Source organism: Nasonia vitripennis (genome assembly GCF_009193385.2).
Source record: "Nasonia vitripennis strain AsymCx chromosome 2 unlocalized genomic scaffold, Nvit_psr_1.1 chr2_random0006, whole genome shotgun sequence".
Lineage (NCBI taxonomy): Eukaryota > Metazoa > Arthropoda > Insecta > Hymenoptera > Pteromalidae > Nasonia > Nasonia vitripennis.
In genome coordinates this window covers 165,379-183,959 of record NW_022279613.1, presented here as the reverse complement: position 1 = coordinate 183,959, position 18,581 = coordinate 165,379, and the positions used below count along the sequence as shown (strand labels likewise).

Genomic DNA, 18,581 nt, shown 5'->3' with positions numbered 1-18,581 from the left:
ATTTTAAGTTTTATAAATCCAATCTAAAAGAAATTCTTATTGTAAATGTTAAAAATACAATTTATTTACCGTAGTATATATGTATATTATGCCCCGCATTCATATTTTAGTAAATAAATTTGAGCGTATTGATACGATTTTTTTTTCGTTATTTTCGAGATAAATTTCTAGTTTTGCTTCTTATATAAGGCTCCGAACGAAACATAGAGACATTTATTTGAATTCAAATATCGCGCGCCACCTGTGGGTAGGTTAGAATCAATGTGTCGGAGAAGGACCGAGCAACCGTTCTGCTGTTCTGCTAGCAGACAGCAAATATTTCAAAACACAGCTGATATAGTCCTGGAATGTGTTTTACACTGAGTAAACACAGCTGATGTCTTAATACATAACAAAGTTGATATTTTTTAAAAGTGTTTTTAAATTAATCTAAGTAGTGTTTGTAGTATTTTTGGGGCTATAGCTTATAGCCCCCCCAAAAAAAAAGTGAAGTGTTTGTCTAGAAGCAGAGCAGTGAAGTTTTTTTAAAAAGTGTCAAGTTCAGTTATTTTGAAAATATGTGTGATCATTGAGATACCAAGGGCAGGTTTGCGAGTACTCATCCAGACAAGAAGTACTCTCGAGGAAAAGGCAAGAAAAGTCCAAGAAGATTTGTATGATTTGTAACGAGTGAGGATGAACCTGCCAACAAGTCAAGACTTTAAGTTCATCGAAAAAAGATACAAACCCCAGCAGCGAAAGGAACCTCTGAGATCAGGAATAATATTGATTGATATCAACATTCTATTTCCTGCGCTCGAGGAACTTTTTATTTGCAACCGATGTCATGGCAAAGTTCAACTTGGCGAATCTGAAGCTCAGGGATTAGGATTCAAGATTGAAGTAGTGTGTATTGAGTATGATCAGCTGACAGCTATCAACTCATGCAGAAAAGTTAGCGCCAAGAACTATGCTCAGGAGAACAACAGATGAGGAGTGGTTACATTTCGTGCTCTTGGACTTGGACACGCTGGTCTATCAACATTTTGTGGGTTGATGCTCAATACCCATGGTTCAATCTGCATGTGATGCAATTAACGAACAAATCAGTGAAATGTGTAAAAAAGTGGCCAAGGACTCCGTGAAAACTGCAGTGATGGAAGAAAAAGACCCTACAGAGATTGGAACTCCTGGACTAAACATTTTAACATTTGGAGGTTAGACTGGTAATTTTCTGCAGTTTCAACTTGAAGATTCAACACAGTGACCAAAAGAAAAGATAAGTATAAAGTGTTATTATTATTAAGGATAAAATGACTTTTTCTGTTTGCAGGTAAGAAAAGCCGTAAAGAGCCCAAAGGTATAAGTGAATATACCTAATAATAGATTGGTCCCAAAGGATTTGGTAAGTACTAATTTAAGTTATACTTTTAACAATAATCCTAAACTTTGAAGTTAATTGTCTCCAAATGTTGTTTTTACTTATTTCTGCTCACTGTCCGTAGGATTCCAAGTGAACGAATGGTTCTTTTGGGCTCAAACTCAAGGAGGCTACTTTGTACACCTGTAGTTTTGGCATGAATGCAGGGATTTTGATTTGAAAGTTTAGAAAATGTTTTATACACAAAACGGTGTCAGAATAAGCGAAACAAAAAATTCAGTTTTTTCATCGCTAAATCATTTCTAAGCATTTCAATTAAAATACCTGCATTCATATTTATACTAAATGTCACTATAAAAAATTTTAAATAATTTACTTTCATTTTGTGATTTTTACTTAGAATTCTTTTTTTCGGGATTTAAAAGTGTTGTGTCCCCTTAAGGAGCCCATCAAGAGAACTCGGGTGGCATCTCGAAGAGCTTCTCAATGAATCTTATCTATGTCAGAGTAGGGGTGTTCGCCGAAGCTCCAGGGTATTCCATGGTAATAGTGATACAACTAGGTACTTTCTCACTTGTATCTATCGGTGAGACTTAGCCAAGTAAAGGGTTCCTTGAACAGTACTACTAAAAGTTTGATGTCTCTATTGAGCAGCACTATGACTAACTTATTTAAAATAATTTTGTTACCAGACTTCCCGTAGTCTTGCATATCCACTGCGTATTCCATCTTGAAAAATTGATTCTCTTACCTTAGGGCTGAGTGTTTTATGGACTCATTCCCCACTACGACCGCGAGGAATGTTCTATAGAACGCTATACGCAGTTTTAGCTGCATCTACTGCATTTTATGAGCCAAATAGGGATCAGGTAAAAGGTTATGGTACATTGTGCAATTAGGGGAAAATTGGATTTTTCTAGCGAGGAAGATGTTTGAAACTTCATCCGAGTCTAATAAAGCCACTTCCCCGTATCTGGAGATTTTGTCGAAACGATTTGATCGAAGGGAACTTTTTAGTCGAACGGAAATTTGGTCGAACGGAGATTTAGTCGAAAACTTTTTGGTCAAGGTAACATATTGTCAAATAACGATAATATCGAAAAATATTTTATTAGTAGAAATGTATTAATAACAATGGAAATTTGTACCAATGAGGGTAAACACCCCTACCTGAGAACATAATTAATAATCAGTCTAAGATCGACTCTAGTGTACTTTATAGCGATTTAAAGTATCTCGGCACACGTTTCGCTTATATATTCTGGTAGCAATCGAAAGCTTGTGTCAAAACGCATTGTTACAGCACACCCCCGATTTGGAGCCACCCTTCAAAAAGTATAATTAGTCTCAGTTTGGATTTTTCTGAAATCGACAATTTGCGCCTTATCACCATACTACCCTTAAGCACAGTTTTGTTGGGTTCATTCAGAGCCTAAATCAAAGCTAGTAATAAATACAGTGGAAACTATAGTTAACCTAATTACCTTTTAAAAATCTCTTAAACGACTTTAAATTGTCGAAACCGAGAAAAAATAATTTCATTTTTTACATCAAATGTCAATTTGACCAAAAAGTACTCAATCAAATCTCCGTTCGATCGATAAGTTTTTGATCAAATCTTTTGACTAAAAAGTTTTTGATCAAATCTCCGTTTGACCAAAAAGTTTTTGATCAAATCTCCTTTTGACCGAATATCCTCGACAGAATCTCCGTCGATCAAATGGTTTTGGTTCAAGTCTCCGTAAACCCACTTTCCCCATGTTATACACCGTGCTTTTTTTACTAGGACATACATAGGCCCTTTTTGTGATCAGAAAACGAATACGAAATTAGAGACTTTACAGTGTTAAAAAATTTGAACGTTTTTTAACACGTTTTAACATTTTTTAACAATTTTTAACATTTTATGACTATTATTTAAAATCTTGGAGCAGCTGTAGAAAAAATTCTTTTCCCAACACGCGCATGAAATGGGCTTTTTTCATGCCTAAAAGTAGCGTAGAAAATCGTCCATTCCAAGCGTGTTAGGAAAAGTTTGAGCGCAAGCGGGGAGAAAATTTTGTTCTCCCTCTGTTAATACCCGTTTTTCAGATCTCTCAAATTTTCTAAAATTTTTTAATTTTTTCAAATCTCAAATTTTCTTTAATTTTTGAATTATTTCAAATTTATCAAATTTTTTGTGCACGACTTGAAATGCACGATCTCCTACCCAACTTACACGCATGAAAAAGTCCCTTTTATGCCCTTGTTGGAACGGTATGCAACACGGAAATAAAAGCTATGTTAGACTCGGGTGAGGTGTTTTCAGCATTCGTCTACGTTTCGGGCGCTTTCGGCGCCCTCGACTTTGACTCGTGCTGAACACCTCACCCACGCTTGACACAGCTTATTTTCTCCCCTTGTTGCACAATGTACTATTTTTTAACATAAGCACGATTTTCACTTTTTTATGATCTATTAAGCGGGACTAAACTAACTTATTTCAGACCGACGAACAAAAAAAAGTTTTAGCAGGCGTTTTTCATTTTTTTTTTTTGCCTGCATATGCGGGCAAGGGGCCCGCCTGCATAGCCTGGCAGGACTATTACTGAGCTTCCTGGCGTTGCGAGATCGCTGTACTGCCGTAGCAGGTCTGCGAAGATACCTTCTGCGACGTCTTTGGAAATTATTACTTCGATGGAGTGTACGTCGGTTGGTAGCATGGAGCCCTCGGCGTGAAGCGAAGTGTCTGCGTCTATGATACGGCGTCGCTGCATGTCGACAAGCAAGCCGAAATGCGCGAGAAAGTCTGCGCCTAAGATCGGGTGACTGACGTCCGCTACGATGAACTTCCAGGCGAAGGAGCGTCGTAGCCGCAAGTCCAGGTCCATATGCGATGGGATCCGAAGGTATCGATGGACGTGGTGTTGGCTGCGCTGAGTTTAAGTGGCGCGCGCTGGAGAGGTCTCTTGATAAACGAACGTGGCAGCAAGGAGACAGTTGAGTCGGTATCTACGAGGAAGTTGAGCCCAGATTTCTTATCTGTGACGTGCAGGCGTTGTTCTCGGGGGGCGCCCACCGCGTCTGCCTGCAGGGTCGGTGGCGCTGCTAGTTTCCCTGGGCTGGGTAGACACAGGGCGGCTTACATTGAGATGCCTCGCTGCCGAATTGCCGGTAGTACCAGCACCATGCTGGGTTGTTTGTCTGTGAAGCTGCTGCCGGTGACTGCGCTCGTGTTGAGTTCGCGCGCGAGGACGAGTGGGTTCTCGTGCGGCCAGGCTGCTGCTGTTGTTGCTGGATCTGCTGCTGTTGAAGATGTTGATTAGCTGTGAGAAATGTTGCGATGGTCTGCAGCGTGACGGCCTGCTGCTGTACAATTGCGGTGATCTGGGCGAGGCCAAACCGTAGCGAGGCGGCATTTTGCGTTGAGATGGGCGACGCAGTGCCTGAGGATATGCCGCTCAATGGTGTTGTATGTGCGGGTGAGCTCGGGCTCGAGACTGCGCTGACTGTGATGCCTGGCGAGACGAGTTCGTCTGCCAAGGTTACGAGCTCGTCGAGTGATGCTGCTCTGAAAACCCTGTACAAACGGTTGGCTGGTGCTGGCAGCAGGTCGAGCCACTTGACTCGCAGTGCTTCGTCTGTGATGGCCGTACCGGCGAGACGCCGCATGTATCGGAGTAACTGCGTGGATTTTCGGTCACCGATCTGAACCTCGTTCAATAGCTGGTGCAGCTGATGCTCGGCTGAGACGGCGAGGCGCTGCAGGACGGCTGTCTTCAGCGATTCGTAGCGACGTTCGTAACGACTGCTGTTTGCGCGAAACGCCGCGGTGTGGCGCGCTGTGCAGACCTCCTGTTGGCGCGCGACGGACGGCAGCGGAGCCAGCGGAACGCGCGCGAAAATACCCTGCTCGACGCTAAGATGGCCGCTCAAAATGGCGGCGAATCGACGCGGCGTGTGGCTCTAGCGGCCTCGGTCGCGGCGCACGTCGGAAGACGGCGAGCGCACACGAGAGAGAATTATGAGAGAAAAATGTGCTCGGATGCACCTCGATAACGGCCGTGCTACGCACCAGGTCTCGCGGAAGGGCGTGGGGCGGAAATGGAGCGACTCGCTGCCCACGTCTCGTGGCTCAAACGCGATTATGCGAAGGATGTAAGCGACTCGCGGGTCGCGCACGGCTTGGTAAACATTTTCGGGAGTACCTGGTGCTCGCTGAGCTTACTGCGCTGTAGCGATGATGGCGTGTGCTACGCTCTGCCGATGATGACGGTGTTGTGGGAAACCCAGTGCGTTCTGCGGATGTTACGCCGCGTAGCTGGTTGCGAGGTCCCGGCGGCTGGCTGTAGATGGGCTGCGGCACGGGACGTTCGGCTGGTACGGATGTTGCGCTGCGTAGTTGCTAGCGCGGTCCCGACGGCTGGCTGTAGATGGACTGCGGCACGGGACGCTCGGCTGATGTGGGGAGAGAGAGAGAGATATGCGGAGCTTCGTTGCTCCGATGGGCTACAAGGAGCTCCAAAAATGGATTTTCTGTTTTTCTTCTGGGTGATGTGATTCTCGAGGTCGGGCGTATAGTGGCTCTCCGACTCTCGAGGCCGTTGCTGATGTTGCTGCTCGTTGCTGGTTGTTGATGACAGTTGCTGAGCGTTTCTGGTGCTGGCCAGTCACCGCGAGACGCTCTGCTTCGATCTGTACAGCTAAAATCTCCGCTCACCTGTTGCTTCTTGTTGGAACTCAGCGCCGGGCTGTAGAGAGGCTCCGATGTGCAAGTGTACTCCGTAGAGACGATTCTGGTTGATGTCTTTTTGATGTGAGGCTCGAGTCCGGGCTGTAGAAGGGCTTCCGATGCTCGAGGTCGTTGCTGCTCGTTGCTGGACGAGGGACGCCGTTGATGGGAAAATGGCGGAGTACAGCGATCTGATGTCCTTGAAGAAATTTCGGGGTCACCACTGTTAGAACGAGAGATATTCGAGCTCTAAACTTTGTCGTAGGAAGTCAGGAAGTTGCGATAAATGAGCAGACGTCGTTAATATAAAATATAGGAACTCTTGAATCTTTATTATCTTAGAACTGAGTCTAACAGGCTTTGATTCTCTCTCTCTCTCTCTCTCTCTCTCTCTCTCTCTCTCTCTCTCTCTCTCTCTCTCTCTCTAAATCTCGAACGTGTAACTTCTTCGAGAGCCGAGCGAATTCTGATACTGGGTCGAAGCTCGAGTGCGCCTCTCGCTTCGCCACCCATCGTGGCGGTTGGCAGGTGGCGCCTTGGAGCTGCCGGTGGTCGAGTGAGGAGACTGCTCTACTCGAAGTCAGCCCTCGACACCAGGAGCTGTTTCCTCCGATGACCTCGGTGGTGGGTGGCTTGAGCCCCCACATATAAGGAACCGTATGAACTATCTGAGCTCACTAGCTCCAGCTTCATTATCGCCGATTTGGATATAGAGGGCACGAGATACAAGGTGTGATATCCGCTCCTCCTCCAGACGCTTATATCTACAATTGGTTGGCGAGATGTATGCAAGATCTCCATCGTCAGATTTGTGATCAAAGTGAACCGACCGACTTCATAGGTATCACCATAAACTCTGAAAGATTCATGCAGGGTCCTTTATGGCTTTCATTTCGTCCTGTGCAAACCCTCAATGCTAATGATCTGTGGGAATTGGTGTGTAGTTCCGTGCAAAGTGTAAATGATTTTCATATAAATGATAAACTATGATGTTTTGTACTTTTTCAGAACGTTTAGTTGTGGAAACTCTCCATGTTACGATGGTACCAGATATGTCTTGGATATTCACGGTGAAATCGTTCATACTTTACATATTATGTACTATGAAGTTTCACGTCACTACCAGCCAATTCTAAATTTAACAGGAGCAACAGGAAGTCGCGTATATTGCATACCTTGCAATATGAGTTACGTTCGAATCGAAGATCACAGATAATCGAATAAGTGTCACAAGTGTATGCAGATTCCAATGTGTGATAAATAAAAAACTTAAAACAATATGACAAGTGTCTTAGAACATTTTTTGGAGATAATTGCTATGAGTACCATTTAAAAAAAGGTTCATTTAACGAAACTTCTAGTAGTTATGGAAAAATTAGGTTTTGCCAATGTTGTTATAAGAGTGTTCGTGCAACGAATCGAAAAGACGAAGAAGGACATAAGTGTGGTGTATCATTTTGTCGTGTGTGTAAATCACGCTTACCTCCGGGACACTTATGTCATGTACTACCTTTAAAAAAGAAAGAAAAACCAGTCGATGTGTTCTTTATATATTTTATGATTTTGAAACCCAACAGTCGTCACCAGTGTTGGGAGATGAGGGGAAGAGACTCCATGTTCCAAACTTGTGCGTCGTACAACGAGTATGCACCCGTTGCCTAGAAATAGACGATATTTTGGAAGATGTGGATTCTGTGGTGACCGTGAATACGTTTTAACAGAAGAACCTGTAAAAAAATTGATTGATATAGCCCTGACTCCAAGAACCCGATTTGCCAAAGTTATATGCATCGCTCACAATCCACAAGGTTTCGATACCCAATTTATATTTAAACACATTGTTGAACTATACACTGATAGACCTGCAACACCATCTGTAATAATGAATGGCTCGAAAATAATTTTGATGGAGATTATGGATGTTAAGTTTATTGATAGTCTAAATTACTTTCATATGCCTTTCAACAGTTTACCAAACGCATATGGGTTACCAGAATTAGAAAAAGATGTTTTTCCTTATCTTTTTAATATACCTGAAAACCAAAACTACATCGGACCGGTACCATCTTTAGAGTCTTATGCACCTGACACAATGAGTATAAATCAAATGAGTAAATTCTTAGAATGGTACAACGAGCAAACGTTAAACAATTACATTTTTACAATACAACAATTACTTTCAAAACGAAATTGTGAAGTATTGTAAGCGGGACGTAACAATTTTGCTGTTAGCCTAATTATGAAGATTTCTAAATCTATGGTTAAAATGTATGTTTCAACTATACAAATAAGAGTTATAATCTTTAAAACTATAAAACTGTTAGTTGTAATATTTATTTATAAGAGAAATGAGACATCGAACAGTAAAAATAGCACTTTTACCCAAGTCAAATATTTCTTATTCTAACAAGGAAAGGTACCCAACCCGAACTCAGCGATTTTGATGATTTTCATATATGTTGTAGAACATAAAAAAAATAAGAGACACGTATTTTTTTTTATCGGCTAATTTTCACTTTTAAAGGGTAAAAACCTCCCCTAAAGTTAACCCCCAAAAATCGTTTTTTTTTAAATATCTCGGCTTAAAATTAATATTTTTCAATGAAACAAATTGGAGGTTATTTCTTACAAAAAGAGCAAGTATTTCATGGTGATTTGAAGAGTAAGAGTAGCATCCCCTATTTTTTAGGGGTTGAAAACATATATTTTTTGGCATAATTTTATAATAAAAATGTTTAAACCGACTAAAAAAAATTGGAAAAAATGTTTAAACATCCTTAATAACAAAATTTAGTTGACGTCTTTCAAACCACCCCTAACACAAAATAACTGTAAATATGTAATTCAATACATAATATTTCGTAGAAAGTTTGTATATAGAGGTTTTCGAGGTCGCTGATTACAAATCTGTTATCAGATTTTGAAAATTCAAAATGGCGGAACCAATAGGACGGAAATATCGAAAAAAAATTTTATATAATAAAAAAGTTTTAAACGACTAAAAAAATTGGAAAAAATTTGTAAACATCTATAATAAACAAATTAAGTTTTTCGATTTTTTCATAGATACTACCCTTTAGGGGGTAAACCACCCCTAACACAAAATAACTATAAGTATACTTCAATCCATAATATTTTGTAGAAGGTTTGTATATAAGGGTTTTCGAGATCGCTCTTTGCAAATCTGATATCAGATTTTGAAAATTCAAAATGGCGGAACCAATGTGGTGGACGAAAATGTCGAAAAAAAATTTTAACTTTCATAAAAACTTGTTATAAATGTTTTATCTTTGTAGCCTGTACATGTGAACTAAAGAGCCTTAAACCCTAAACCCCTAAAGAACAAATAGACTAAATGGTTGTGCTTTTTAACCAAACCACCTCAAATTCCTAAATTTGTAAACAAGAAAATTCTGTGTGTGAAGCAGTTTTATAATTTCCATAGAAATTGTTATCAGAATGTTATTGAAATTCCTTTATTGTAAATTCAACTTATAATGTATTTTTGTTTATAATATTAGAGTATAATAATAATCTACAATCTTGTATCTTTTGCCATAGTGCATTTTTTGTATTGAGCATAAAATATATTATTTTACGATGTTTTTACAATAATGGTAGTCCTCATAAAAGTGTTTAAAGCACAATGCTTTTTTGCACCAACCACATCGTACAATTGCAATGTTTGTGCACCCTTCTATTTCACAATGTGTTGCACAAGACTTTCCAAAACTGAAATCTATAGGATTATCAAATTTATCTGGTTTTTCATTGACGTAACCGCTTTTATACCAGGAATATTTAAACAAATCTATATATCTCGGTGAAGACAGTTGGTTGTGAACCAATGATTGAAGTTTAATTATATTATTTCTCACATGTAAATTCATATCATGATCCATTAACATTACATTCTCAGAAAATGTTCGGACAAAGTTTTTCCAAATACGGAATCCATAGACATCAAGTGGTTGTATTTTTCCTGTGGTTCCAGTTGGAATTTTTTTATGTTAATAATTTTATTTTGTGGCATTGTTTCTTCTATAACTTTGTCACAATGACCACTCCAAGAATCAAGTAATAGTATTGAGTGATAGCCTACATAGGGATAAAATATTTTTTCCAACCAGATTTTGAAGTGATCTGCAATTAAACGACTTACTAATTAACTGATCAACGATATTACAATGTAAAAATTGTTATTAGTTCCCTTACTTGTTGTTAATTTTCCAGATTTGGATGCTTCCACGTACACGTTTTCTGGTCTAAATATGTTTTGTTCTACAATAGGGCCAAACTTGCCACTTGGTTCCTTTAAAATAAGAAATAGCGGTGACAACAGTTGTCCAGTAGCTGATATTAGTGGATGTATAGTATAACTATGCGTTGTTGCTGAAATTGACTGTACCAGACATTGCACTTGCTTTTCTCCTTCTACTGCTAATGTTCTTCCAGAATGCATTTCTAGCTGAAATCCGCTCTGATCTGTATTATACAAATTTTCGAGTCCAATCCTTGGTATACACGATTTAACGTCATCGATAAATGCTTCAGCTTTAGCCGTAAGTTCTGCACTACTTTCTAGTGTTTTTCTTGTTATGAACTTATTTATTTTCCTAGAAAGTATTCGGTGTGCTTGCTTAAATTTGAGTAACTAATGTTTAGAAGCTTTGAATCTAATATCATCAAAACCTATTTCTTTTTTAGCTTGTAAGGCCCATCGAATTATATCTTCATCATGGATAATTGAACCACTGTCGAGAGCTGCTTGAAAATTATCCAGGGTATACTGACAAATTTGTGCTACTTTTTCTCTATACGTGCCACCTTTATTAATTCAATGAGCCCAACGACGTAGCTGACTAATAGATGATACTTTTTTGAATCTGTTTTGCACTGTTTTGAGACTTAAATTTTGCTTCGTTTTGCTACTTCTCCAAAATTCTACAGCTCTTTTTTTGTATTCAAAATCTAGTTCTTCATTATCTGCTGTACATTGATTTGTTGGTGCTATATCCGGATCAGGAAAATGATGTTGCACTTCATCTTCAATTATTTCCACATTATGGTCTTTATACTCTTCTTGAAAATCCAAAGAGTCATCAGTAATCATTTCTACATCGTTGAAATCATGTGTTGCATCTATTAAAATTTCTTTTATTTTTTCGGCCAACTCTGTTTCGTGATAATTCGTGACACTATCTGGTATGTTTAACGCTTGAAAGTATGCTAATAATAAGTTTAGAACGTTTAACGGATTAATTTTCATTTTTCAATCTAAAATGAAAACAAGCGGTAAAATTTATACAAGCTGTGTTTTTGCATGTAAGGCACGACTGCTACATTTCTACCAGAATAAAACGAGTGAATGTAAATTGAATCAAATCATTAATTTATGCATTGGAGAAGAATTCTCGTTCCACTTTGTGATGTTCGGAAAACTCTATTTTTGGTTTTATTCAACTTTTATTCACTTTGAAATTGAATAATGTAAATCTATGTAAAATCACTAAAGAAAATTTTCTACAACTGTATGATACCACTGACAAACAAAAAGACGTACTATTCGTACTTTCCGGCATCGAACTAGAATACCCACAAAACTCACTCACTGCCTAAAAAATAACACAGGCAATTGAGGTAAACACTCGATGAAAACAATCTAAAAAAAGAACATACTGATTCGCACATATTGTCAACAACTTTTATGAGTGAAAGACATTTATCTGTGGAATTATCATTGAATGTACGATAACATTCATTAAACTAATGAATGCATATAAAATTCCCTTTCAATAACAACGTGTTCTTTAATTGCAAATGAAGTTCGAGTATTAATATTCTTTTATGTATTTTTACCAATAACAAAAATTATCATAGTAATATAATAATAATAATAAGAAGAAGAAGAATAAGCATAATTGCAATAGCAATAATAACAGTAATACTGATAATAGCAATGATAATGAAAAATAATAATAATAATTAGAATAATATTTATTATTAAATTTAGATTTTTTGATAAATTCATTAAATCGTATCAAATAGTATTATTATGGAATTCCAGACTGTAAATATTTTACTATAGATACAATAATCATTACTTCGAGAATTCATCTAAAAAACGTTTGGCTTACGAAATAATTGTAACAATGAAAAACTCCCAAGTTTGACAACATTAAATTTTATTACAAAACGCAAAAGAGTTTGATAAACTAATTTTATTAACCTATGTTTTTTCATTTGCAAAAAAGTGTGGACTTTTTGAATTTATAAAATTATATAATTATGCAATTTATGAAATACTTTATAATTTATGAAATTACTTTTGAAATTATGCTAATTTATAAAAGCAGAAAAATAAATAATCTTTGATTGAAACATAAAACGAGACGTTATTTGTTACATACAAAATGATAGAATAAAATATCGGTAATATGTTTATACTCGTGTCTACGGTAAAGCATAGGCCTTCGGCTTGTCTGGAGGTTAGGGGTTTGGAGTCGTTTGGTTAAAATGCACAACCATTTAGCCTATTTGTTCTTTAGGGGTTTAGGGTTTAAGGCTCTTTAGTTCACATGTACAGGCTACAAAGATCACACATTTGTAAACAAGTTTTTTTGAAAGTTAAAATTTTTTTTCGATATTTCCGTCCACCATATTGGATCCGCCATTTTGAATTTTCAAAATATGATAACAGATTTGTAATCAGCGACCTCGAATACCTCTATATACAAACCTTCTACAAAATATTATGGATTGAAGTATACTTATAGTTATTTTGTGTTAGGGGTGGTTTACCCCCCTAAGGGGAAGTATCTATGAAAAAACCGAAAAACTTAATTTGTTTATTATAGATGTTTACAAATTTTTTCCAAATTTTTTAGTCATTTAAAACTTTTTTATTATATAAAATTTTTTTTCGATATTTCCGTCCGCCATATCAGATCCGCCATTTTGAATTTTCAAAATCTGATAACAGATTTGTAATCAGCGACCTCGAAAACCTCTATATACAAACTTTCTACGAAATATTATGTATTGAATTACATATTTACAGTTATTTTGTGTTAGGGGTGGTTTACCCCCTTAGGGGTAATATTTATGAAAACACCGAAAGACGTCAACTAAATTTTGTTATTAAGGATGTTTAAACATTTTTTCCAATTTTTTTTAGTCGGTTTAAATATTTTTATTATAAAATTATGCCAAAAAATATATGTTTTCAACCCCTAAAAAATAGGGGATGCTACCCTTACTCTTCAAATCACCATGAAATACTTGCTCTTTTTGTAAGAAATAACCTCCAATTTGTTTCATTGAAAAATATTAATTTTAAGCCGAGATATTTAAAAAAAACGCTTTTTGGGGGTTAACTTTAGGGGAGGTTTTTACCCCTTAAAAGTGAAAATTAGCCGATAAAAACAAATACGTGTCTCTTATTTTTTTATGTTCTACAACATATATGAAAATCATCAAAATCGCTGAGTTCGGGTTGGGTACCTTTCCTTGTAAGTACAAATGAAAATTTGTTAATTATCAATTACATATTTGATGTATAAAAATTTATATAATTTAAAATAGTTCTTATCATCAGTGGAGCTCCCCTTTAAGGGGCACACCACCTTTGAAATTAAAATCAAAATTTTTCATTGAAAATTTATAAATACTTATATAAATAAACCAAATTTTTGTTTACTATTGTTAGACATAATTTCCTATTTTAATGGTTCTCGAATTGCTATGGACATAAATACATACACACATTTAGGCTTTAGATTTATTCTTTGCTTTGCTCGCCTTCCTTCGATGTACCAACGTATTTTAATTTATATTATTCTACTCTGGAAGCTTGGGGTAATTGGGCTAGGTAGTTTTGGGTTTAGATTCATTCCTCGCTTTGCTCGCCTTCCATCGATGTCCCAACGCGTTTTTGAAGTAAACTATTTTACTCGAGAAGCGTAAGGTAATTTGGTACACACATTTAGGCTTTAGATTTATTCTTTGCTTTGCTCGCCTTCCTTCGATGTGCCAACGCGTTTTTAAATTAAATTATTCTACTCGGTAAGCATGGGGTAATTGGGTTTCGTCGTTTTTGGTTTAGATTCATTCCTCGCTTTGCTTGCCTTCCATCGATGTCCCAACGCATTTTTGAAGTAAACTATTGTTTTCAGAAAGCGTGGGTAATTGAGTACACTTATTTAGGTTTTAGACTTATTCCTCGCTTTGCTCGCCTTCCTTCTATGTGCCAACCTGTTTTTAATTTAAATTATTCTACTCGGGAAGCGTGGGGTAATTGGGCTAAATAGTTTTGGGATTAGATCCATTCCTCGCTTTGCTCGCCTTCCATCTATGAGCCAACGTGTTTTTAAATTAAATTATTGTACTCAGGGAGCGTGGAGTAATTTGGTATACTCATTTAGATTTTAGATTTATTCCTCGCTTCGCTCGCCTTTGTTCGATGTGCTGACGTGTTTTCAAATTAAATTATTTTACTCGAGAAGCGTAAGGGAATTTGGTACACACATTTAGGCTTTAGGTTCATTCCTCGCTTTGCTCGCCTTCCATCGATGTCCCAACGCGTTTTTGAAGTAAACTATTTTACGCGAGAAGCGTAAGGTAATTTGGTACACACATTTAGGCTTTAGACTTATTCCTCGCTTTGCTCGCCTTCCTTCGATGTGCCAGTGTATTTTAATTTTAATTATTCTACTCGGGAAGCGTGGGGTAATTGGGCTAAATAGTTTTGGGTTTAGATCCATTCCTCGCTTTGCTCGCCTTCCATCTATGAGCCAACGTGTTTTTAAATTAAATTATTGTACTCAGGGAGCGTGGAGTAATTTGGTATACTCATTTAGATTTTAGATTTATTCCTCGCTTCGCTCGCCTTTGTTCGATGTGCTGACGTGTTTTCAAATTAAATTATTTTACTCGAGAAGCGTAAGGGAATTTGGTACACACATTTAGGCTTTAGGTTCATTCCTCGCTTTGCTCGCCTTCCATCGATGTCCCTACGCGTTTTTGAAGTAAACTATTTTACGCGAGAAGCGTAAGGTAATTTGGTACACACATTTAGTCTTTAGACTTATTCCTCGCTTTGCTCGCCTTCCTTCCATGTGCCAGTGTATTTTAATTTTAATTATTCTACTCGGGAAGCGTGGGGTAATTGGGCTAAATAGTTTTGGGTTTAGATCCATTCCTCGCTTTGCTCGCCTTCCATCTATGAGCCAACGTGTTTTTAAATTAAATTATTGTACTCAGGGAGCGTGGGGTAATTTGGTATACTCATTTGGATTTTAGATTTATTCCTCGCTTCGCTCGCCTTTGTTCGATGTGCTGACGTGTTTTTAAATTGAAATATTCTACTCTGGAAGCGTGGGGTAATTGGGCTAGGAATTTTTGGGGTTATATTCATTCCTCGCTTTGCTCGCCTTCCTTCGATGTGCCAACGTATTTTAATTTAAATTATTCTACTCTGGAAGCGTGGGGTAATTGGGCTAGGTAGTTTTGGGTTTAGATTCATTCCTCGCTTTGCTCGCCTTCCATCGATGTCCAAACGCGTTTTTGAAGTAAACTATTTTACTCGAGAAGCGTAAGGTAATTTGGTACACACATTTAGGCTTCAGATTTATTCTTTGCTTTGCTGGCCTTCCTTCGATGTGCCAACGCGTTTTTAAATTAAATTATTCTACTCGGTAAGCATGGGGTAATTGGGTTTCGTCGTTTTTGGTTTAGATTCATTCCTCGCTTTGCTTGCCTTCCATCGATGTTCCAACGCATTTTTGAAGTAAACTATTGTTTTCAGAAAGCGTGGGTAATTGAGTACACTTATTTAGGTTTTAGACTTATTCCTCGCTTTGCTCGCCTTCCTTCGATGTGCCAACGTGTTTTTAATTTAAATTATTCTACTCGGGAAGCGTGGGGTAATTGGGCTAAATAGTTTTGGGATTAGATCCATTCCTCGCTTTGCTCGCCTTCCATCTATGAGCCAACGTGTTTTTAAATTAAATTATTGTACTCAGGGAGCGTGGAGTAATTTGGTATACTCATTTAGATTTTAGATTTATTCCTCGCTTCGCTCGCCTTTGTTCGATGTGCTGACGTGTTTTCAAATTAAATTATTTTACTCGAGAAGCGTAAGGTAATTTGGTACACACATTTAGGCTTTAGGTTCATTCCTCGCTTTGCTCGCCTTCTATCGATGTCCCAACGCGTTTTTGAAGTAAACTATTTTACGCGAGAAGCGTAAGGTAATTTGGTACACACATTTAGGCTTTAGACTTATTCCTCGCTTTGCTCGCCTTCCTTCGATGTGCCAGTGTATTTTAATTTTAATTATTCTACTCGGGAAGCATGGGGTAATTGGGCTAAATAGTTTTGGGTTTAGATCCATTCCTCGCTTTGCTCGCCTTCCATCTATGAGCCAACGTGTTTTTAAATTAAATTATTGTACTCAGGGAGCGTGGGGTAATTTGGTATACTCATTTAGATTTTAGATTTATTCCTCGCTTCGCTCGCCTTTGTTCGATGTGCTGACGTGTTTTTAAATTGAAATATTCTACTCTGGAAGCGTGGGGTAATTGGGCTAGGAATTTTTGGGGTTATATTCATTCCTCGCTTTGCTCCCCTTCCTTCGATGTGCCAACGCGTTTTTAAATTAAATTATTCTACTCGGTAAGCATGGGGTAATTGGGTTTCGTCGTTTTTGGTTTAGATTCATTCCTCGCTTTGCTTGCCTTCCATCGATGTCCCAACGCATTTTTGAAGTAAACTATTGTTTTCAGAAAGCATGGGTAATTGAGTACACTTATTTAGGTTTTAGACTTATTCCTCGCTTTGCTCGCCTTCCTTCGATGTGCCAACGTGTTTTTAATTTAAATTATTCTACTCGGGAAGCGTGGGGTAATTGGGCTAAATAGTTTTGGGATTAGATCCATTCCTCGCTTTGCTCGCCTTCCATCTATGAGCCAACGTGTTTTTAAATTAAATTATTGTACTCAGGGAGCGTGGGGTAATTTGGTATACTCATTTAGATTTTAGATTTATTCCTCGCTTCGCTCGCCTTTGTTCGATGTGCTGACGTGTTTTTAAATTGAAATATTCTACTCTGGAAGCGTGGGGTAATTGGGCTAGGAATTTTTGGGGTTATATTCATTCCTCGCTTTGCTCGCCTTCCTTCGATGTGCCAACGTGTTTTTAATTTAAATTATTCTACTCGGGAAGCGTGGGGTAATTGGGCTAAATAGTTTTGGGATTAGATCCATTCCTCGCTTTGCTCGCCTTCCATCTATGAGCCAACGTGTTTTTAAATTAAATTATTGTACTCAGGGAGCGTGGAGTAATTTGGTATACTCATTTAGATTTTAGATTTATTCCTCGCTTCGCTCGCCTTTGTTCGATGTGCTGACGTGTTTTCAAATTAAATTATTTTACTCGAGAAGCGTAAGGTAATTTGGTACACACATTTAGGCTTTAGGTTCATTCCTCGCTTTGCTCGCCTTCTATCGATGTCCCAACGCGTTTTTGAAGTAAACTATTTTACGCGAGAAGCGTAAGGTAATTTGGTACACACATTTAGGCTTTAGACTTATTCCTCGCTTTGCTCGCCTTCCTTCGATGTGCCAGTGTATTTTAATTTTAATTATTCTACTCGGGAAGCATGGGGTAATTGGGCTAAATAGTTTTGGGTTTAGATCCATTCCTCGCTTTGCTCGCCTTCCATCTATGAGCCAACGTGTTTTTAAATTAAATTATTGTACTCAGGGAGCGTGGGGTAATTTGGTATACTCATTTAGATTTTAGATTTATTCCTCGCTTCGCTCGCCTTTGTTCGATGTGCTGACGTGTTTTTAAATTGAAATATTCTACTCTGGAAGCGTGGGGTAATTGGGCTAGGAATTTTTGGGGTTATATTCATTCCTCGCTTTGCTCCCCTTCCATCGATGTCCAAACGCGTTTTTGAAGTAAACTATTTTACTCGAGAAGCGTAAGGTAATTTGGTACACACATTTAGGCTTCAGATTTATTCTTTGCTTTGCTGGCCTTCCTTCGATGTGCCAACGCGTTTTTAAATTAAATTATTCTACTCGGTAAGCATGGGGTAATTGGGTTTCGTCGTTTTTGGTTTAAATTCATTCCTCGCTTTGCTTGCCTTCCATCGATGTTCCAACGCATTTTTGAAGTAAACTATTGTTTTCAGAAAGCGTGGGTAATTGAGTACACTTATTTAGGTTTTAGACTTATTCCTCGCTTTGCTCGCCTTCCTTCGATGTGCCAACGTGTTTTTAATTTAAATTATTCTACTCGGGAAGCGTGGGGTAATTGGGCTAAATAGTTTTGGGATTAGATCCATTCCTCGCTTTGCTCGCCTTCCATCTATGAGCCAACGTGTTTTTAAATTAAATTATTGTACTCAGGGAGCGTGGAGTAATTTGGTATACTCATTTAGATTTTAGATTTATTCCTCGCTTCGCTCGCCTTTGTTCGATGTGCTGACGTGTTTTCAAATTA

At 38.0% G+C, this 18,581-nt stretch overlaps 1 protein-coding gene across 1 annotated transcript; it reads left to right on the top strand.

The window, feature by feature from the left end:
- The first annotated feature begins 7,716 nt into the window (after window positions 1-7,716).
- LOC116416467 lies at window positions 7,717-8,277 on the top strand. Its single transcript, XM_031925163.1, has one exon. The coding sequence runs from the start codon at window positions 7,717-7,719 to the stop codon at window positions 8,275-8,277; it is 561 nt and encodes a 186-aa protein (XP_031781023.1).
- The last annotated feature ends 10,304 nt before the right edge of the window (window positions 8,278-18,581 follow it).

Bases quoted from the DNA above. Each gene is read 5' to 3' on its own strand.
- LOC116416467 (XM_031925163.1), top strand. From the start codon at position 7,717: ATGCACCCGTTGCCTAGAAATAGACGATATTTTGGAAGATGTGGATTC.